The sequence below is a fragment of the Physeter macrocephalus genome, chromosome 7 (assembly GCF_002837175.3).
Source record: "Physeter macrocephalus isolate SW-GA chromosome 7, ASM283717v5, whole genome shotgun sequence".
Lineage (NCBI taxonomy): Eukaryota > Metazoa > Chordata > Mammalia > Artiodactyla > Physeteridae > Physeter > Physeter macrocephalus.
In genome coordinates, this window is record NC_041220.1 from 142,264,445 (window position 1) to 142,286,976 (window position 22,532).

The 22,532-nt window shown below is 54.4% G+C and overlaps 1 protein-coding gene across 18 annotated transcripts in view; it reads right to left on the bottom strand.

The window, feature by feature from the left end:
- Positions 1-16,184: 16,184 nt before the first annotated feature.
- Positions 16,185-22,532, bottom strand: part of ABLIM2 (actin binding LIM protein family member 2) — a 75,052-nt gene continuing 68,704 nt past the window's right edge. For 16 of the 18 annotated variants that reach the window (XR_008617942.1, XR_008617941.1, XR_008617940.1 and 13 more), the window contains one exon: positions 16,186-17,978. Coding sequence is in view for 1 of the 18 variants with exons in the window: in XM_028492359.2 (XP_028348160.1) it covers positions 17,865-17,978 (114 nt within the window). In the remaining 17 variants the exon portion in view is untranslated. Of the gene's footprint in view, positions 17,979-22,532 lie in introns of all 18 variants that reach the window. The other 2 variants (XR_008617935.1, XR_008617932.1) reach the window with 2 other exon arrangements.

Consider the following 22,532-nt stretch of genomic DNA (forward strand, 5'->3'; position numbering starts at 1 on the left):
CACACTCACACGCGCACATCACTGCAAGCCCGGTTTCCAGTCTGATTTGCCAAATTCCTCCCTGGAGATAAGAAACTTCCCTATGCCTCTTCAGCCAGGCCCCATGTTTGGGGGAATGTGCTCAGAGATCAGGAACAAAAAATCTCAGGAAAGGAAGTAGTTACTGCAAAGGACAGCACCCAGTCCCAGACCTCTTTGCTCATGCTGCCCTCTGCCTGACACACTCTTCTCCCTCTACCTGGCCGACTCCCACTGACCCTTCAATGTCTCACCTTCAGTGTCGATTTCCCCAGGAAGGCTTTGTAGCCACCTTTGCGCCAAGTACAACCATGGCAGACACACCCTGAGGTGACCCCCCAATGAGTCACACCCTTGTATGATCTCCCCGTCTTGGGTGCAGGCAGAACCTGTGACAGCTTCTGGCCAATACAGGTGACAGAGCTGATGAACTGTCACTCCCCGGGTCACGTTACATTACATAAGTATTCGTCTTAAAGGGTACAAATGAACTTATCTACAAAACAGAGTTACAAATGTAGAAAACAAACTATGGTTACCAGGGGTAAGGGGGGGAGGGATAAACTGGGAGATTGAGATGGACATATACACTCTACTATGTATAAAATAGATAACTAATAAGTACCTTCTGTATAGCACAGGGAACTCTACTCAGTACTCTGTAATGACCGATTTGGGGAAAGAAGCTAAAAAAAGAGTTGATATATGTGTATGTACAACTGATTCACTTTACTGTATAGCAGAAACTAACACAACATTGGAAATCAACTATATTCCAATAAAAATTAATCTGAAAAAAAGAATTTGTCTTACACTATAAGGAGAGGTTCTACTTACAGGCTTTGGAGAAGTCTCCTGCGAATGGTAGGACCTGAGCATTGCCTCCAGCTGACAGCCAGCAAAGATCTGGGCCCCCAGTCAGGCCGGCCTGCAGAAGTGACTTCTGGAACCAACCTAAAGGAGCTTGGCAGGACTCTTCCCCAGTCAAGCCTCCAGGTGAGGATGCAGCCCAGACAAAACACTGAGTGAGCCCTGAGCAGAGGACCCAGCTAACATGGGCTAAACTCCAACCCACAGAAACTGAATTAAGAAATATGTGTTACATTAAGCTGCTATAGTTGTGGTTATTTGTTATGAAACAATAAAAAACTAATACTAAACATATTGTTATGAAACAATAAAAAACTAATCCCCGATACACACATTCATAGCCCCCTGTACTTCTTTCTGGCATTCATCACAATTCTACTAATTTGTTTAGCATTGCTCTCTTGCCACCAGCATGAAAGCCCCATGAGAACAGAAATGGAGTGTGTCTTGCTCATCACTGCGCTTCAAATGCCCCCACAGTTTTCTTCTAAGGCAATTGGTCAAAGGTAGACCAATCCATCAGTGGGTTGGCTGGCCCTACTGTCCTTCCCAGCCCCCTTTTCCCAGGGCATATTCCATTAGAGACACTCGAATAGTTTACTGCCTTCCTAACCTCCCTTATAGCCCAAGGTGGCCATGTGTTATTGTCCTGGCCAGTGAGACACAGGGGAAGTTGGCAGAAATGTTTCCAGCAGTGGTGTCCTGGAGCCAATGTGGACCAGACCATGAGAGCCAATTGCTCATTGTTTAGGAATTTTGCAAGTCAGTTGCTAAACACAATCATTACTCAAAAATTAAATTACATAAACTTACAATGAAAATCATATTAAAAGCAAAGATAATAAATACTGAAAATTCCTTCCTTCCTAATTATTTCACTGCAGTTTACAATGATCTATGCCACTGAGGATTTTACATCTATCGTAACTGTACGATAGAAATAGTATATAACGGTGTGCTACAGCCATCTCTTCCCATACCTGCAGCTAGCAAAGTCATGTTGGTAGCTTGAAATCAGATGCGGTAGGAGAATGTATACCACAGAAATTGGTAATTGGTACAAATCAGGGCTTTCTTCCTTCCTTCCATCCCCTAGAATGCCGGTAATTGAAGATTTACCAGCACATCTTCTAGGGAAGAGTTTTCTCCCCCAGGAAAGGAATAGATACAGCTTTTTCTAAGCAGCAGGGATTAGTACCTTGGACACACATGTGATGTCTGGAGCTGTAGCAGCCATCTCACGACGACAAAAGCAAAAGTCAGAATCAGAGAGATTCTGACTCTCCTACCCCTGAGCCACTGAATCAAGACCAGGAATCATCGACCTCCAGATTCTCTATTAGGTAGGAAAAACAAAAACCTTACTGATGTAAGCCACTGTTAGCCAACTTTTGTGTTACTTACAGAATTCCTAACTGAAGTGTATAGACATTCAAGAAATGTTTGTCAAATTAATAAACTCAGGGCTTCCCTGGTGGCGCAGTGGTTAAGAATCCGTCTGCCAATGCAGGGGACATGGGTTCGAGCCCTGGTCCGGGAGGATCCCACATGCCGCGCAGGGGACATGGGTTCGAGCCCTGGTCCGGGAGGATCCCACATGTCGCGGAGCGGCTGGGCCCGTGCGCCACAACTACTGAGCCTGCGCTCTAGAGCCCACGAGACACAACTACTGAGGCCCGCGCGCCTAGAGCCTGTGCTCCACAACAAGAGAAGCCACCGCGGTGGGAGGCCCGCGCACCGCAACGAAGAGTAGACCCCCGCTCACCGCAACTAGAGAAAGCCCACGCGCAGCAACAAAGACCCAACTCAGCCACACCGCAACGAAGAGTAGACCCCCGCTCACCGCAACTAGAGAAAGTCCACGCGCAGCAACAAAGACCCAACTCAGCCAAAAATAAATAAATAATTTTTTAAAAAAATTAATAAACTCAGCCTGACCATCTTTCCTCATCAGTGGTCATCCTGTTTGGGCTTATGTCCACTAACAAGAAACTCACCACCCATTAAACTAGTCAGGGTATGATTGCACAGCTCTGACTAGTAGAAAGTTTTTCCCTATAAAAAACTGAAATTTTGGGCTTCCCTGCTGGCGCAGTGGTTGAGAGTCCGCCTGCTGATGCAGGGGAACCGGGTTCATGCCCCGGTCCAGGGGGAATCCCACATGCCATAGAGCGGCTGGGCCCGTGAGCCATGGCCGCTGAGCCTGCGCGTCCGGAGCCTGTGCTCCGCAACGAGAGAGGCCACAGCAGTGAGAGGCCCGCGTACCGGAAAAAAAAAAAAACAAAAAACTGAAATGTTGGGACCTCTTGAATCTCAGAAAATAAGTCCCAATCCCTCTTTGCCACCACAGCCCTTCTGATGTAAAGAGAGTGTTCATTTGATGGGAAAATAAATCAAGGTTTATTGATCCAAGGGCTGGGCCAACACTCTTTGTAGAAGTTCCTGACCTAGTTTGATACTGTGAAGGGCTATGAGGTAGGGTTAGTGACCAGAGATCTCTTCCAGATTCTTTCAGTAACATATCTCTTGAGGAAGAAAATTAATTACAAACTATTTATGTCACAAGGTAAGGTGCATTTCCATGACACCTTTGATGTAGTCTTCCTAGATTCCGGAGCCTAGAGGGAGCAAAGATCATCTGTGGCAACTGGGCACCTGTGGGAAATCCAAGCCCAGGTTAGGATGTGATGTGAGCTCACCAAGGCACTGAAAGCCCACAGGGCTGCCGCACTGGTCATGTATCGCTACATAACATATTACCCCAAAACCTAGAGGCTTAAAACAACTTATAAGTATTATATCACAGTTTTAGTGGGTCAGCAATCTAGCACAGCTCAACTGGGTGCCTCTGGTTCAAGGTCTCTGACAAGGTTGCAACCAAGCTGTTGGCTGGGTCCACGGTCTGATGTGAAGGTTTGACTGGGGGACGGATCTGTTTCCAAGTCACTCATATGGCTTCTTGCAGGCCACATTCCTCACAAGATGTGAACCCTATGCAGGGCCACTTGCAACACAGCAGCTGACTTTCCCCAGAGCACCTGAGATGGACGCTACACAGGTTACAGGAAGTTACCATCAACTTCACTGTGTTCAATCAGAAGCAAGTCAGAAGGTCCAGCCCACACTCAATGGGAGGGGACCACACAAGGGTGGGAACACCAGGAAGCAGGGATCATTGGAGGGTCTTCTCAGAGGCTGTCTACCAAGCTGCTGAAAACTCACGATTAAAATAAAATCTTGGGACTTCCCTGGCGGTCTTGTGGTTAACACTCCATGCTTCCACGGCAGGGTACACACGTTCGATCCCTGGTCAGGGAACTAAGATCCCACATGCCACGTGGTGGAAAATAAAATAAAATAATAAAATGAAATGAAATAAAATAAAATCTTAAAAGCAGACATAGAAAACAAACACCATATTCTGGGGAATAACAGTAAGACTTACAGATAACTTCTTACCCGAAATAATGGAAGTCAAAAGACAATGGGATAACAGTCTCATAATGTTGAAAGAAAAAACAAAAATGAAACAAAATTGTTAATCCGTCTCCTCCAAAAGCTACAACCACTTACATGCACTGTTTTCTGTCTCCTTCATGCACATGGCATGATAGGAAAAGAACCACTTCCCAGCTGGCCCTAAGCATGTCATTCACCTGCTCTGCTTGGTGCCTTTGCAAACACTGGTCCATCAAGTTATTATGGTGGCTTGGTGTTTGCAGAAATCATAAGTTTGAGAGTAATAACAACTATCTCTTGAAACCCAGCTCTAACACCTATATGACCTTGGCAAGTCTCTTAGCTTCTCTGAACCTCAGTAGCCACAACAGTCAAATACGCTTGATACCTACCATGCTGGATTTTTCTGGGAATTAATTGAGATCATATACGTAAATTGCCTGGCACCTAGTAGGCACCTTACAGATGTAACTTCCTTTCCAGCTCAAGCTCTGACCTGGCAAACTCCTACTCATTCTTCAAGACCCAGCTAAATGTCATCACCTCTGTGAAGCTGCCTCCACTCCCCAGGAAGGCCTCCTTGCCTCTACCATGATCTCACTGCTGCTTGAATAACATACCCTATATTATTTCATTTAACACCCTGCACTGTCATGGTCTGTTTCCAGATCTGTCTCTCCCATGTAACAGCAGCTCCTCCAGGGCAGGGTGTGTTGGATTCATACTTATCTCCTTGGTACCCACAAGGCACCTGGCTCCATTGTATGTGCTTGATGGAAATTTGTTATTTGATTGGAACAATTTAGGGTTAAAACGTGTTGTCCAGACCTTGTGCTTATGCTGAGCCTATTCCTGACACAAACTAAGCAGTGTCTCGGCCTTCCTTTCCTCCTTCCTTCCCTGTCACTATGGAAGAAGGGACTTCCCCTCCCCCAGGACTGACCACCCTGTATAGAAAACACCCTCTCTTGTCACTCTCTCCCTTTACCTTGTTTGTTTCTTCCTTAGTATTTATCCTCTCCTGACACATGTATTGTCTGTCTGCTCTTCCCACCCCGGATAGAAAGTAAGCTCCGGATTTTTATCTATCCTGTTCACTGTTATATCTTGAGATGCCAAAAGAGTGCCTGGCACTTAGTAGGCACTCAATAATTGCTGAATTAGTCAGTTAATCTCGTAGGGTTAAAGAGATGCAAATCGTTTCCAGTCTGCCTGGCAGGCGTGTGCTCCCAGTCCATACTGGTTTCTCTTCCTCTTCTCACTTCCTCTCTCCCTCCATCACTCCCCTGCCTCTTTCCCGTTGGTATTTTTATGCTCAGGTGTCTCTCATTAAAACAAGAACACACCCCCTACACCATCATCCATGCCAACAGGCCCTCCCTCTGCGTGAGGCTTCACCCATCCCCCTTCCAGCCACTGCCCCGAGCCTCTCCCCCATTCGGACTCAGATGTGTATTCCCAAGGTGCCTCCTGTGCCTCCCCCCGAAGCCTCAGTCCTCTCTGCCTGCTGTCCACCTCCCCCACCCCCCACCTCACATGACTCTCATTGCCAAGGTCATCAACGTTGGGAGTAAACCCAAAGGATGCACCTGGGTCCTACCGGACTGCCCTCACCTCGTCATTTGCTCTCTGAATCCCTCCCTCCTTGGACCCCCTTTCTTCCCTTGAGCTCGGTCATACCACACCCTCCTGGTTCTCTGCCCACGTCTTGCTGCCCCTGCTTACTCTCCTCTGTACTCTGTTCTTCTCCACCAAACTCCGAAAGGTTCACTCGGCTCGCTCGGCACCACGTCCCGGGACGGTCTCCCGCAAGCCTGCGACTCTGCTCACATCCTTCGCAGACTCCGTGAGGACATTTGAGACATCCACTGAGCCTCACGGCCAGCTTTCTCCTGAGCGCCTCCCCCTGGAGGTGGGTACCTCATGCGTGACATGCAACAGACAGAACTGGCTTCTTCCACGCACCCCAAACCTGCAGTCCCCCCCATTTCCTCGCCCCTCCACCATCTCTCCCATTGCCATGTGGGAAAGCAGGGTCCAGTCTGCACCCCTCCCGGCCCCTCACCCTCCAGCCCAATAAGCAGGTCCTGCTGAATCTCCTTCTGGAACCCATATCCTCCACCCCAGCCTCCCTGCCGCAACCTCCTCCCAGGCTGCATCTCTCCCCAGCATCATGGCAAAAGCACCCCTATCAGTCTCTCTGCCTCAAGGCCTGGCCCCTCCAACCTCTTCTCCTGGGAGCAGCCCAAGGCAAAGGAAGGGGGCGGAGATAGTGCTTTAAGAGCAAACCTCAAAATTCCTTTCCTAGAGAAAAACACATATATTTGTATGGGAAGCCACCTTGAAGGTTAGTTTTGATTATAAAGACCCACTGGTCATGGGTGGAGGGGCTGAGGAAGAGAAACAAAGAGAGCTAAACTGCTCTGGAGAAGAACGGATGGACGGCTGCATTTGGGAGCACCTAGGAGCACCCCCAGAGAAGGGGAAATGAAGACGGCAGAGGGCAGCCGGGGAAAGAGGAAAGGGACCGTAGCGGGCAGCTGGTTGCTGGGAAATGTCTAGTGGCAGTTACAGCCTGGGACTTTTTTTTTTTTTAACTTTCCGTTTTATATTGGAGTATAGTTGATTAATAATGCTGTTAGTTTCAGGTGCACAACAAAGTGATTCAGTTATACATATACAGGTATCTATTCTTTTTCAAATTCTTTTGCCATTTAGGTTGTTACAGAATATTGAGCAGAGTCCCCTGTCGGTGCCTTATAAGAAGAGGAAGAAAGTTTTCTTGCACAGGCCCTAGAAAAAGGCCATGGGAGGACACAGGAGAAGGTAGCCATCTACAAGCCAGAAAGAGAACCCTCTCCGGGAACTGAATCTGCCGGCATCGTGATCTCGGACTTCCCAGCTTCCAGAACGATGAGAAATAAAATAATGTTGTTTAAGTCCCTGTCTGGGTATTTTGTTATGCAGCCTGACTGACTGGTACAAGGGTCACAGGAACTGGCAACAGCAGCACAGGTAGAAGTGCTGTGATGGAGGGTGGGGGCATATGGGAAGGACCCTACCTGGGAGCGGGGCGGGTATCTGGGAAGGCTTCCTACACCCAGCCCCACTACAGCCGAGTTCAGAGGGGTGAGCAGGGGTCGGCCAGTGAAGGCTGGAGTGAGGACAGGTGGAAGTAGGTCCCTGCTGGTTATCCATTTTAAATATAGCAGTGTGTACATGTTGAACCCAAACTCCCTAACTATCCCTCCCCTCCCACCCTTCCCCCCCTTGATAGCCAGAAGTTCCTTCTCTAAGTCTGTGAGTCTGTTTCTGTTTTGTAAATAAGTTCATTAGTATCATTATTTTTGGATTCTGCACATAAGCAATAGCATACAATATTTGTCTGACTTACTTCACTCAGTATGACAATCTCTAGGTCCACCCATGTTACTGCAAATGGCATTATTTCATTCTTTTTAATGGCTGAGTATTGTATATATGCACCACATCTTCTTCATCCATTCTATTGATGGACATTTAGGTTGCTTCCATGCCTTGGCTAATGAAAACAGTTGAACATTGGGGTGCATGTAACCTTTTGGACCATGTTCTTCTCTGGGTATATGCCCAGGAGTGGGATTGCAGGATCACACGGTAGCTCTAGTTTTAGTTTTCTGAGGAACCTCCATACTGTTCTCCATAGTCAGCCTGGGACTTTTTAAACAGGGATGTCCAGAGGCCAGTCCTTCGCCCAGCACCTCCACTAACCCCAGGTTGCAGCGTAATGCCCATCCCTTGGCCTCTCTCCGGGTCCTTCAGTGGAAGTCTAGCCTTGTGTGAGCAGAATTGGGGTGGGAGGAGGTCTGGGTCCATAAAGCGGGGGCTGGTCCCTGTCTGCATCAGCTTGGAGTCCAGAGAAGGGGCTGGTACAGAAGGGGAGAGACCTGCTAAATCTCTCAGTATTCTCACCACATTGTCCAGAACCTTACATGCTTTTACCCAGCAAGTGGATTAAGCCACTTCAACCAAAGCCACCAAGCTGTATTTTACTATTTAAAAAAGTTTAAGTCACAGGTTGTGTGACTTAATCTGCATACATAGATTTCTGACCAGCCAGCCTACCAGTGACAAAATAAAGGTATGGGTGCCCTTGTCCCCCAAACCCTAAATGTATCCCCCTATGGGACTGACTGGTCTCCAAGGTCCTCTACACCACCCACATTACTCTGCTCTGGACTAGGATGGATGTGACTGATTGAATGTGAACCCATTGGCGCGCACATGCATTCATTCCATGTTCATCTGCTGGCGGTGGTAACTTGTGCATCTTTACACAGGAAAATGATTCACACAGAAACTTGTGCCAATAAGTAGTTTTCCCTTGGGACTCTTTATCGAAAAAAATAAGCACATAACAGGCATCATTCAAAGTTGCTGAATTTGAGCCTTGTGTGCGGGAGGTAGGGAAGGAGGAGGGTTAGAGCTCGGTGGTCCTGGGCTGGAATCCCAGCACCTCTGCTAAGCAGCCATATGACTGTAGATAAGTCACCTAACGTTTCTGAGCCTCAGTTTGCTCATCTGTAAAATGGGTGCTTGTTCAACTAGTTGATAAGGTATGTAACACTCATAGCCCCACGCCTGACATGCAATTCATTCTCCAACACGACAATTACAGAGGATAGAGACATGGGCTTTGGTCTGAATCCCGGTCTGCCAATTACTAGCTGTGTGCTCTTGGGCCATTTATCTAACTTCTCTGAGCCTCAGTTTCCTCAGTTGTAAAACGGAGATACTACTACCTAGTTTACCAAGCTTCCTGTGGGCACTCCGGAAGGATCCATCATGAGATGCGGAAAGTGTTTTCTTAGGCTAGAGAGAGAAAGAGCTCCGTGTGTTAGCGGGTCTGGGATCGGTGGGGCCGAGGCCACGGTGCAGGGCCCCTGCCCTCCTGCGACAGCAGCGGTGCCAATCACCCGCGCTCCCTCCGTGGCCCTGCACGGTTATGCAGATGGCTCTGCTTACACCTGGGAAGGCCAGAGCACTAGGCTGGCTGTAAGAGAACACCTTTCTTTCCCCACCCCCCGGCAGGGGTGGCCTGATGGAAGACAGGTGTCCCCAGAAGTAGCCCCAGAAACCAGAACTCTGTACAAACGGTTTAAGCATGGAGGAGGGAACGGTCGGGGAAGGTAAGGAAGGTGCCAAGGGAGGCGTGTCCAGGAGCAGGTGGCCTCCGTGGGCAGCCGGAACTCAAGCCCGGTGCGGACAACCTCGGAGATGTCCCGCCCTTGGGGGAGGGTCTGGGGAGCCTCACTGGTTAAGGGCTGCCCCGGAGGTGGGTTAACTCCCTGGGGCTCCAGGCCTGCCCCTTACGTAGGCTGAGCAGAGCCCAAGGCCAGAGATGCAGATGGTCTCATAGGAGCCTCCAGATGATCCACGGATCCTGCTGGCCCCAGGCCTCCAGGCAGGGCCCGGCAGCCTCGCCCTGGCCGGGTGCACAGGTCATCATGAGCCGAGGTGGAAAGTATCCCAGGCACAGCCAGGCTACTGTGGAGCCCAGGGCAGGGAGGGCCCCAAACCCCAGATATACTGTGTAGCTCCTGGAGGCTCCAGGCAGCTTCCGGTCCTCAGCCTTTGCTGTGCTGTGTCCTCAGCCTAGAATGCCTCTTCCACCTGTCCTCACTCCAGCCTTCACTGGCCGACCCCTGCTCACCCCTCTGAACTCGGCTGTAGTGGGGCTGGGTGTAGGAAGCCTTCCCAGATACCCGCCCCGCTCCCAGGTAGGGTCCTTCCCATATGCCCCCACCCTCCATCACAGCACTTCTACCTGTGCTGCTGTTGCCCGTTCCTGTGACCCTTGTACCAGTCAGTCAGGCTGCATAACAAAATACCCAGACAGGGACTTAAACAACATTATTTTATTTCTCATCGTTCTGGAAGCTGGGAAGTCCGAGATCACGATGCCGGCAGATTCAGTTCCCGGAGAGGGTTCTCTTTCTGGCTTGTAGATGGCTACCTTCTCCTGCGTCCTCCCACGGCCTTTTTCTAGGGCCTGTGCAAGAAAACTTTCTTCCTCTTCTTATAAGGCACCAACCCTATTGGATTAGGGCCCCACCCTTATGACCTCATTTAACCTTAATTACCTCCTTATAGGCCCGTCTCCAAATACAGTCACACTGCGGGTTAGGGTTTCAACATATTAATTTGGGTGTGTGTGTGTGAGACACAATTTAGTCCATAGCTCATCTCTTCCATGGGTTTGTGATCAGTTCTTGAAGTCAGGGACAGTATCTTCTTCATCTCTGTTTTGTCACACCCAACTCAGTAATATTTGTTCATAAACAGGGTTATCTGAATGGAAGGAAGGGTGGTAACAGTTTGGGGAGAGGGGTCGTATCATGGAAGTCTTTGCAGAGAGGATGACGTCTCAGCTGGGTATTGAAGGATGAATAGGAGTTTGCTAGATGGGGCAAAGCAAAGAGCCCTTGCTAAGGGCGCCATGTTTGGGAGGGACGTGAGAACACGATGCTCCAGAAATAAGGCTGCCAGAACGGAGGAGTAAAGAAGAGTCTGGAGAGGGAATCAGTGGCCAGATGGTGCCCATGAAGGCGCTGGAGGACAGGCCACAGAGGTCCCTGCGGTGAGGTGTCCAGGCAGGAGATGGCACAGTCAAGCCTGCACTACAGACCAATTGCTGCGGGCCCCCGAGCACAGGGTGGACTGGGGGAATGACGCGGCACGTAAGTATTAGGACAGAGAGATTTGGGGGGTTGCAGGCGGGAAGCACGGGCGGGATGTGGCGCTTGCTCCGTGGAGCGCTCAGAAATGCTGTGCAGCTGAGGAGGGCTCATGGCGCTCAGGCTGCAGACAGGACAAAAGGAAGCCTCTATTATTCATGAAACCTGGTTCAGTAATAGCCTGGCAGCCTCTGGAGGTCACCAGGGAGGCACTGATCTCCTTTCTCATTTAATTTGTCAGACGTGCTCTCACCCTTGCGGACGCGCCCTCTCAGCCCGTGGGCTGGGAACTGGGCCAGATCCTGGCTCGGGTAGCACAGGTGGATGACTTACCCGGTACCAGGGTTTCTTCCAGTCTTGGAGGTGGGGAAGGTGGAGGCCGGGGACGGGGAGACAAGGGGCCAGGGGAACTGGCTTCTGGAATGATCCAGCTTTCCCCTGTTTAGTAGACAGCTTTCCCTCTGGAGCAGCAGCCTGGGAACTAAGAAGGACAATGGCAAGGGGTGGAGGTGATGTAGGGGAGGGGGCCCTGGAAAGGAGCTGAAGGAAGGTGGGGGTGATGGCCTTGGACAGGGTGGGGGAGAGGCGGGGGCAGTGGCAGCGGGGGGCGCAGCTGGGGCTCGGCCAGAAGGAGCCCACCCTCCACCTGCCGAAGACCGAGCAGCAGGGCACGCTCAGTGCCCTCGGGGCCGGCGGGCCGTCTAGGGATCCTCGTAAACGGAGGGTGACTGGAAGTGACTTTCCTCTTGGCCCGGGACATCATCTTCCCCATCCAGGACACAGCTGGCCACCGCCCTCGCTGGCGCAGCGGAGAGTGTCCCTGACTGTCCACAAAGACGGAGGCTTCTCTGGATGGTGAGATGGATCCGCTGCGGGCCTGGTCTGAGGGTGACCTGCGCCCAGGCGCTGCCCAGGGATCGCGGGGCAGGCACCTGGGAGACAACGCCCCTTATCCAAGTGCAGAGGGTGGGCTTTAGATCTTCTATCTGACATTCCCTGTGCCTCAGTTTCCTCATCTGCAAAGTGGGGATTACGGAAGGGTCCATCTCATAGTATTATTGTGAGGACCTCAGGTGCTCAGAACAGGGCGGGACAGACGGTGAGATCTGTAACTGGACGCTCTTCACGCCTTCACCTCCCGCGGGAGCTGTGCCCAAGCCAGGTCCCAGGCCTGGGTTCTGGGGATGGGCCTGGAGGCCTTTCTCCCCCTGCTTCCCCGGGAAGGCGGGCTCACAGTCAGGCCCCCTCCTGGTGGTGCTGGCCGGCGAGGGTGCTTCTACCACCCCCTGTGCCACCAGTTGTCAGCCGGCGGGACCTTAGGTCCAGGTGCGGGTCGCGTAGGAAGCGGACCATTCTTGCAGACTCTTCTGAGCTAAAACACACTAAGCAACGTCTTCCAACGCAGCTGTTACAGAAGCTCTGCACTGGCGTTTCAGAGTCTGGTGCATGAAGGAAGCTGATACAGTCCCTGGCTCCTCATGCATCTCCTGTTGGTTCTCAACTGGCTCCCAACTTAGAGCAGGGGTGGGTGGGCTTAAGCACGGCCCCAAGCCACGCCCAGGGCCACTCACCATGTCCTTCATGCTTGCGACGGGCCACTCCAGCTCCGCCTCCTTCCTGCTTCCCCCTCCTGCTCTCCTGACCGACGTCTCTGTGCGCCCTCTCTTCACCGCGTGGCCCCTGCTGGCTTGCGCCCTGGCTGGGTGGCCCCTGCTTCTGTCCACCCCCCGGCTGACTCACGCACGCCACAGTCCAGCTCCCTGAGAGAGTGCTGACCGGGTGGACCATCTCCACGCAGAACGGAGCCTCTCGGGCTGGGGCTGGGGAAGAAATGTCACACGGGGTGACCAGGGAGTCTGCTCTGCAGGGGGCTCAGGGGCCATTCTTGGTCTGGTTACCTGTGCTGGGGGCAGCAGGTCATGGGCAGGACACGGTGATTTGTGGGTAAAGCGCATTAAGGAGGAGGCACGGAACATGGCAAAGCCTCGGAGGGACTGGGGTCCATGTGGTGCTGGTGGGCAGCTGGGCACTGATGAATGAGGGCAGCTCACCTGCAGAGGATGGCGACCGGGGCGGCTGGGGGTCCCCTGACGATTCATACAAAGAGCCACCGAAGGCATGGGGGGTTGAACGTGGGGACAAGAAGGCCTCGGGGAGCCTGGGCTGTAGAGCTGGGAGTGCCCACCAATAGAGCGGGTCCTCTCGCCTTCTCGACACACGGGTGCCGTGCTTCCCGGATGCCTTTGCAGCTGGGTGGAGCCACGTGACTAACTCTGACCAATGGGCCTGACTGGTGGTGACACGTGTCACTTCTGAGCCAAACCCTAGGACGGGCTGTGTGATTTGCCAGCCTCTCTTCCTCCTCACATTCAAAGCAGTGAATTCTGAAGCGTTGGGTTGAGATTTCAGTGGCTTAGAAGGCGCAGCCACCCTGGCGAGAAGGGTCCAGAAAGGAGGCCTGTAGGCTGACATCTCCCTGCCCCGTCAGTCTCGGGGCTCCTGACACAGGCCCAGGCTGGGGCCAATTCGGGAAGGTTGGTGCCATTAGCAGACACCAAGGCTGGCGTGGAGAACGGGGCCGGACTTGGCTTGGGACTTTGGGGTGGGCAGCTCCTTAGAACCCGAGACAGCTGGGGCTCAGGTGGGGATGTAAGCTCTGGGGGAGCTGGGCTGGCTGTGCATACCTCTAGCACCTGGGACACTGCCAGGCGCAGACGGGGGCTCAGCAACTGTACTCTAAATGACCCTACACGCCAGGCACCAAGCAGACACTCCACTAGCCAGAATGGCAGGTCCCGAGCCTCCTGCGGCAGCCAGTCTTTCCGGTCAGGACACTGGGAGTTTCTCATCTTCCAGGTCTGCACTGTCTAATCGGCAGCTGCTAGTCACGCGTGGCTACTTAAACTGACCTTTAAACTAATGAAAACTTAAAACTTAACTCCCTAGTCACACCCGTCACGTTTCAAATGCTAGTGGCTGTCATACTGGACAGTGTGGGTACAGAACGCTTAGCAGAAAGTTCTATTGGGCTGCGCTGCTCTAGAAGCACCGATACCAGGAGAAACTCTGGGCTCCAGTCTTGTTACCAAATATTCCAGTGACGGGTCACAGAGCACTGTTATAAAACTGCCAGCCCTCTTGGAGGGAAAGCAGCAGTAAACAGATAAGAAGAATGTGTTGGAGAACTATATTCAACATCCTGTGATAAACCATAATGGAAAAGAATATGAAAAAGAACGTACATATGGGTATAACCGAATCACTTTGCTGCACAGCAGAAATTAACACCACATTGTAAATCAACTATACTTCAATAAAATAAATTTAAAAATTAAAAAAAAAATTAAAAGAAGAGAGAAAATACAAGATGTCCCCAAATCAAAGTGAAACTGTGATTTGGGAAAAAAAGAAAAAAAGAAGAAGAATGTGCTGACACAGGGGCGGGCATTGGTGGGGAAAGTCCTAGAGTCAGCAGCGGGGCCTGTCTGAGGTGGGAACTTCAGAGCCAAACCAAGAGGGGTGAGAGGGGCCCTGCCTGGAGAAGAAGCACGCCCCCATCTCCAGGAGGCAGGAGAGCACGTGCAAAAGCTGAGGGCTTGTGCCGAAGGAAGGCAGCGTGGCTGTGATGTATGGGACACAGGCCGATCCCGTGTGGAGCAGGGAGAGGGGAGAGCGGGGGGTCATAGAAGGTGCTGTTGGGGGCTTGACACGATCCAGCTGATGGTTGCAAAGCATCACTCTGGCTGTCTGTGAAAAATGACAGGTCTGGAGGTGAGAGTGGGGACAGAAGGCTGATTGGGAAGCTGGGTTCACCCAGGTGAGAGGTGAGGGTGGAGGGAGTATGGTCAGGGTGACCACATGTCCAGTTTGCCTGGGACAGGCCAGGTGTATGCTGTGTCCCTGGGTCATTGGTAATGGTGCCACCTTCCACTCTCAGGATATTTTCTGATCTGGAGAGTTCCGTGACAGCGTCTGCCGAGACGGAGAGATACAGAGAGATGCTTCAGGGTGGAACCAGGACCTCCGACAGGCCGTCCTTGGGGGTGAAGGAACGTGCTGGTTTCTGACTTGCAAACCTGGGTATACTAAGATGGGGCAGATTGCGTCCATGTGGACAGGCTTCTGGGGCTTTATGGGAGTCATTAATGTCATCGGAATAAGACTAGAAACTGCTGTGGATTAAATGTGTCCCCCAAATCCATATGCTGAAGCCCTACTCCCCAGTGTGATGGATTAGGAGGGGGCCTTTGGAAGGTGATTAGGTTGTGAGGGTGGGCCCCTTACAATGGGATTAGTGCCCTTTGAGAAGCTGAGCGAGATGAGAAGAGAGATGATCTCTCTCTGCCCTGTGAAGACACAGCTCACACATCTGTAAGCAGGAAGCAGGCTCTCACCAGAACCCGATCGCGCCAGCACCTTGATCTTGGACTTCAGACTCCAGAACCAAGAGAAAGAAATCTTTGCTGTTGAAGCCCCCAGTCTATGGTTTTTGTTACAGCAGCCTGAGCAAACAAAGGTAGAGATTATAAAGCATTTCATCCCAGGATGACATCTGCCGACCTGCTGGGCCCTCCCTGGAGGGAGCCCGGCCTTCGTTCTCTTCCCTTCCTTAGCCACGTGCTCCAGCCATAACCAGCAACCCAAGTTTCCGGAACCTGGGAAGCTGCCTCTGGCTCAGTGTCCACTCCTGCTGTTCCCTCTGCCTGGAACACCCTTCCCTTCCTTGGCCTCTGGGAACACCTCCTCGTCTGTCAAGAATTAGTTTGGCGACACCTTCTCAGAAAGCCCGGCCCCCTGACCTCTGGGGTGCATACGGGGCCTCCTCTGGACCTTCTCCAAAGGGTCAGCCTTGTTGTCATTGTCTGTTTGCCGGTCTTCCTCCCCAGCCTGACTGGGGACAGGTATAAGCAGCCCTCCCGTCAGCACCTGGTGCCTAGCTGAGGGGCTCTAGAGCAAGCAGAGGGCCCCACCCTTAGGGGCTGCCCCTGAGAGCGCTGTCCCAGGGCGCTCGATGCCAACCCTGGGGCCGTCCCGCCCGGCTCTGTGCACGCTTCCGGGGCGACCACTTTGGGCAGACGCTCTCCCCGAGGACTGTCTAGAAATGACGCGCCTTTGTAAGAAGTGCCTTTTCACTTTCACAAGTTACAACACATCATCCTTTATTTTTCCAGGCTCGTCTAGTCCGACATGACGTTCACTAGTGAGAAACTGGGGGTTTCCAGTGGCCAGGGCTCAGATCGCAAAGTGGAGGGAAGCCTACTAGGTGCTGAGAACTCCCCTCCCTGGCCAAGCCGGGCTGGTGAGAAGCCGGGTACGCAGAGGGACTGGCGTGTTACGGGGCCAAAAGGAAGCTGAGCAACGTTGGCTCACGGATGGGAAAATCCAGGACACACAGAAAGATGCAGCTTCACAAAGACGGGGAGGGGGACAGGCTCCGGGGACACCTTCGCAGTGTTTCACAGGCCCCTCAACGCATTGACAAACATTCCGCGTCAGGCACCGCGCTCTAGCCCACACCTAATCACAAGCAGGACGCCTTCCAGCGGGGGACCCGCCGGCCTCCTGCCGTGGATGCCCTGCTGCCTTTGCGGATCTAGGCGGCACCTCCCATCCCGTCTCCCCGAGGGTCTGGCTGTCGGTCTCAGGACCAGGCACGAGCATCCCTCCCTGGGGGTGTCTGTGTTTTATGGGGGAGAAGGGGGGAAGGTGGCACGCCCCCGGCCATGTCACCAAGAGGGCATGGAAATCCTTCATCCTGGGGCACCGGCCGTCAGGGGAGGATGTCTTCTCTCCAAGACTTGGAAAACGACAGCGAGAAAAACAGTGGCGGCTGTACTTTACGTGTACTTACAAACAGCATTACGAGGGGGGCGGGGAGTGGGTCTGCCTTTCGGGGTACCTGTATGACAGGTCAAAAAGCAAAAAAGCACAAAGAAAACAGACAAGGAGTCCTGTGTATTAGGAACACACCCCAAACCCGAAACCACACAGATGCGAACGGTGGAGAATCGGGCTGGAGGTGCGCCCCTTCAGCGGGACCATAGAATTAAACTCTTTATATATGTCGTCTTTAAGTAGGCTCTACTTTTTAACAAAATAAAAACTTTTGTGTTACTTTAAAGATATCATTTAGGCATCTAAGGGATGATCTGGAAGAAAAATGCAGTGCACGGAGGGCCCTGGCAGAAGGTGCCTGTTTAGACTGAAGTTCCTCCCTAAACACTGATTCATCACAAAGGCCGTAAAAACCGAGCCCCCATGCTTCTTGCAGCCCTGGGTGGCACTCCCCCTGCCTCGGGGGTGGGGGGCCCACGTGCCAGGCCGTGCCTCCTGAGGCTGAGCGGGTGAGGGGGGCCACGCCGTGCGCCCACCCACCCATGACCCTGTCAGCGCCTGTCGTTGACAGGCCTCCTCAAATCTCCGGTCCCATCGCCTCTGTGCCCCCAGGGCCCAGGGTGGGGTGGGCACCGCCCGGAGGCCTGGGGGGGAGGGTGGGCTGCCCTTGTCTGTTCCCCCATCTCCGGGGCAGTGACCTTGCAGCATCTCCCAGATGGCAAGCAACAGCGGGGAAGGAGCAGAGTGCAAAGGCAGGCGTCTGGGCCCTAAACTACGGGCGGGAGCGGTGCTGGCGGAAACGGGGGCGCCGCACCTGCTCTGGGACCTCCTCCCGCCCCCAGGCCCCAGCCCGGCCCTTCCAGGCGCCCACCGCCCGCCGTGGACACAGAGAAGCCAAAGCCAAGTGCAAGAGGAGGGGTCTGGAGGCTCCCGCAGGCGTGCCCGTGGTCAGGGGCCTGGGCAGCGTCAAAAGAGCAGGGCTTTCTTCTTGAGGTCGTTCCTCTTCCAGAGCGCCAGGCGGTCGAACTCGTCCACGCTCATTCCAAACACCTCCTGGAACTCCTCGGGCGACAAGTGTCTCTTCAGATAAAAAGGGAGACCCAGAGGGGAGCAGTCAGCAACTTCGGCCCCCGAGGCGGGGTCTGCAGCAAGGATGGGGTGGCCCCCTCGGCGCACCCGGGGCCCTCGGGCTCCCCACCTTCCCCCTGTATCCCCAGCACTCTGCTTTGCAGCGGACAGAACCAAGCCCGGAGGAAAGAGATCTGGTCGGGGCCCCACGGTGACCAGCCGCAGAACTGGGGCCACAGCCCTGACTCCTGACACCTACAGACACGTATCCCACTGCAGAGACAAAGTTTGAGAGCACAGCTGGGAGAGGACTTCCTCCTGCCTGGAAATGGCTGAGATCTCAGGAGATTTGCATATGTGGGCACATTCATGATCTCATTTAATTTTCATGGCCGCCGTTTGAGAGCCGGAAGCGGGTGGTTTCTTTCGCCCCCATTTCACAGATGAGGACGCTGAGGTATGGAAGGTGAGCAAAGGAGCCTCCGTTCAAATCCTCCCCTCTTCCCCACCTCTGCTGGGTGACCATGAGTGAGTGTTTTGTCTCCCTGAGCCCGATCCCGGGGGCACAGTGGAGAGGCTGAACAGCACGGTGCCAAGGGCACCTGCGCCAGCTAGCCTCTGGAGCCTCGGTCTTCTCACCTGTAAATGGGGTCACCCTGGCAACCCCCCCCAGAGGTGTGTGGGTGAGCGGGTCAGTGCAGGCCAGCTCTCAGGGCTGAGCCCGGCCACGGGAAGGGCCAGCGTGTGCTGGGCACGTTTGTTACGATCCGAGATAGAGCAACCTCTGTGGCGCTTCCCCTGACTGCCACCCGCATTCTAGACTGTTCCTTGCAGGTTTCTGCTCCCATCAACCGCACATCTGTCTTCCTCAGCAGGCCCTGAGTAACTCCTTCTTGCCCTTCGAGACCCGGCTCGGGTGGGCACGGCGCCATCCCCCGGGGGGGCTTCCCAGGGGGAGTGAGGCTGTCCCCCTCCTGCCTGGGGGCGCTGAGGGGAAGACGGAGAGGAGGTGGGGGACAGGTTCTGGCCCCAGAGGACCCGGTTCAAATCCCCCCTCTGGCCCCCATTTGAGAAGTGTGGCTTCCGCATGGCCGTGTGGAAACCAGTCTGGCTGTTCTTCCATGTGCTTTTAGCAGGATCACCGCGCGACCCAGCAGACCCACTCCCAAGTAGATCCCAGAGGACCCCACCCAGGGACGCACGCGGACACCCGCACACCCACGTTCACGGCGGCATCATCCACAAGGGCCAAGAGCGGAAGCAACCCAACTGCCCATCGAAGGACAAACGGATAAACAAAATGAGCTCGATTCAGACTCGGGAACACGGTCCACCCGTAAAAAGTCGTGAAGCTCTGACGTTCGCTAAAACTCGGACACGACTGTTAGGCTGATCCCATTTTTACGAAACATCCAGGATGGGCAGATCCACAGGGACCCAAACCAGAGCAGTCACTGCCGGGGTCTCGGGGAGGGAGAGGACCGGAGAAGAGCTGGTCAGTGGTACGGGGTTTCCTGCTGGGCTGATGAAAGTGTTCTGGAACTGGATAGAGGTAGAGGAGGTCGTACAACCTTGAGAATGTATTAAACGCCACTCAGTCATACACTTTAAAATGGTTACATTTGTGGCTTTTATAATGAAAAAAACCCAGCTCTTGCCCCCAAAAGAGTGGTTTCCTTAAATTTAAAAGAAAACGCCTCACACTGAAGGTTACTGTGATGATCAAGAGAGAAAACGGCGTGAAGACACATGGTTAACTACGGAAAGCAGAAACATCAATCACCGCCGCTGTGTCCTTCATAAAAATCACCACATATGTGTGGCGTGCGCCGGGCTTTGGAGCCCAGTTGCTGGCGGGATGTGGGGGAGGGGACCCAAGGGGCCCGTCTCTGCTGGGTCACAAAAGGCCCTCCTAACCGAACCCGGGCCTGGGGTCCGCAGAGGGCGCGCGCACACACACACAGACACAGACGCACAGACGCAGACACATGTAGATACACACAGACACGCACGGAGACACACACACAGCCATACACAGACACACAGATACACACAGACATACTAGACACACACTCACACAGAGACACACAGACATACACAGATACACACAGACACACACACACCATCAAGCTAGTCTCTGCCAGGGAAGGGCCGTGAGCCGCCTGCTGCCATCTCGGACCTGCAACCAGGAAGAGGGTTCTGGCATATGCCAGCAATGAGCCACCTGCATGGTGCTGACACTGGGGTTTCCTGCCGATCTGGTGAACCCACAACCCAGCCCGCGGGGACTCAGAACTGTCATTTCAGACAGCAGCACCCACTTCCAGGTACCACGTCACAACCTTCCCAAGTACTGTGGGTCAACCAAGATGCCCAACGCGAAGGAGAAAAGCAAAGTCGTGTCTCCCGTTACTGGACGAGTGCTGAGCGGGAGGCTGACACAGGCCGGGGTCCTGAGCCCCGGGGGGCACGGCTGCGGGTGGTTCATGGGAGCCCGGCCGGCGGGGCAGAGAAAGATCAGAGGCCTGAGCGAGATGCTGGGCTTCAGGGCCGGGCCCGGGGAGGTGGAAGCAAGGGGAAGGGGCCCAGAGGTGACCGCGAACAGGGAGCCCAGGGAGGCGTGGACCGGGCTCGCGGGGTGACGCCCAGCACCCCTGCAGCCTGTGATCTCCTGCTTTAGGGCCCCCGGGTGTCTCCGGGGTTGGGTCTCCCAGGCGGTGACACACAGTGGGGAGGAGAGGGGAGAGTGGCGACACAGGTCACCGTGCTCTAAGCTGGGAAGGGGAGAGCGGCGCGGTGAGGGTGACCCTGTGCTCACCGGCCGGGAGCCTCCCGCTAGCACCAGGGGGACCTCGGCAGGGCCTGCGGGGCGTGGGAAGGGGGCCCAAGGAGTCACTTACCCCCGGCACCCACCGCAGGTCCCATGCAGCCTGTCCTCCAGCCTCCAGACCAAGATGCCCTGAGAACTGAGTCCCAAGAGCTGCACAGAAACCCGGGTTCTACGGGCAAGGGGACACCCAACCTCGGGGACCTGTGAACTGGGGACGTGGTGGGTTAGCGGGCAGGAGGACAGGCGGAGGAGAGGAGCCTCTGGGGCTGGCGCTCCCAAGCCTGCTTCCCCCGCCTGGCCCCCACCTGGCCACAGGAGCCCACCCCATTGCCGGGGAGGCAGCCGGGAGCAGGAGGGAGGGAGGGGCGCTGCACGGGGTCCCAGCTGAGTTCCCAAGCCCGCAGGCCTGTCACAATGACCCGGGGTGCTTGTCACATCTGAGAGTGCCTGCCCCCTCCCCTCTGCCCCCCCCAAAACCTCCCAAGGCAGCCTTAGGGGCCCAGGAGCCCGCGTGTGTCACACGCCTCCCAGAGCAGCTGATGGCAGCTGGGTTTGGGGACTCAGGCTGAGGGCAAGTCCTGGGGGCTGGCAGGGACCTGGGCTCTGGTCTGTTTCCTCATCTGTAGGCTGAGAACAAAGCTTGGCTGCCTGCGGGCCCTGGAGGGCAGGAGAGGGTCACGTGGGGAGGGCCTGGCAGAGGGGTCTGTTCGGCCTCCCAGCCCCAGCTGTGCGGTCTACAGTCTCTCACCACACCTGGCTGATCCCACGGCCTCCCAGGGAAGAAGGGGCTAAGGGCTCCCGCTCCTGGCGGCTGGGAAGTTGGTAATCTCCCTCCAGGCAGAGTCAGGGCCCCCCATCCAGGGCTCTTCTTGCCTGCCCGAGTGCCTGCCGCAGCAGGAGGGACGTGGCAGAGCACGGCTGGCCCCAGAGGCCAGAGCCAGCTTTCTGACCCTGGCCCAACTCCCCCGGCCGCTGGCTCCTGAAGGCTCCCCTGACCCGCCAAGGCCAGGCACGGCCGAATTCCCTCCTGAGCCGGCAGGAAGGCAGCCCAGGGCGTGGTGCCTGGGCCGAGGGACGTTCCGGGATGGCCTCGCTTCTGGGGTGCACTGGGGAGAGCCCCCGGGGAGGAGGCCGTTTTTGCAGCATGGTAGGGGTCCCACACGCTTTGCCAGGGGTCTGCCTATGTGTCACCCTCCAGGGCAGCATCGTGCAAAGACCTCGGGCTCCGGAGCCAGACACACAAGAATCCGGTCCTGGCTCCAGGCCCGTCCGGCTGTGCTGAGTGACACGACCTCAGTTGTGATGTCTGTAAAATCGGAATAACCCTGTCCGTGCCTTCACCCATTCTCCCTCTGCCTGGAATGCCGGGCCCTCCTCCTCTGCCCACGTAACCCCTACTCACTCCCCAGACCTGGGCTTGGGTGTCAGCTCCTCCAGGAAGTCTCTCCTGACTGCACCCGTCACCCCAGGCTCCCAGACCCGCAAGCCTCCTTTCCGTGGTGTAAATACACCACGGCCAGTTTCAAGCTTCCAACGTGACGCCACCGAATGCAGAGCTGGAAAGAGGTGCCCGGGAGCACACTGCCGCAGCTTATTGCTCCCACACGCAGATGCAATAGCGGTTAAGTAACCTCGAGAGCACAGACGGTAGTAAAATGTAGTCGAGAGATTAGGGAGGAGGGAGTGTTGAGTATTTATCACCTTTGCTTTAAATGTAATTTTCATAATCATAAGTT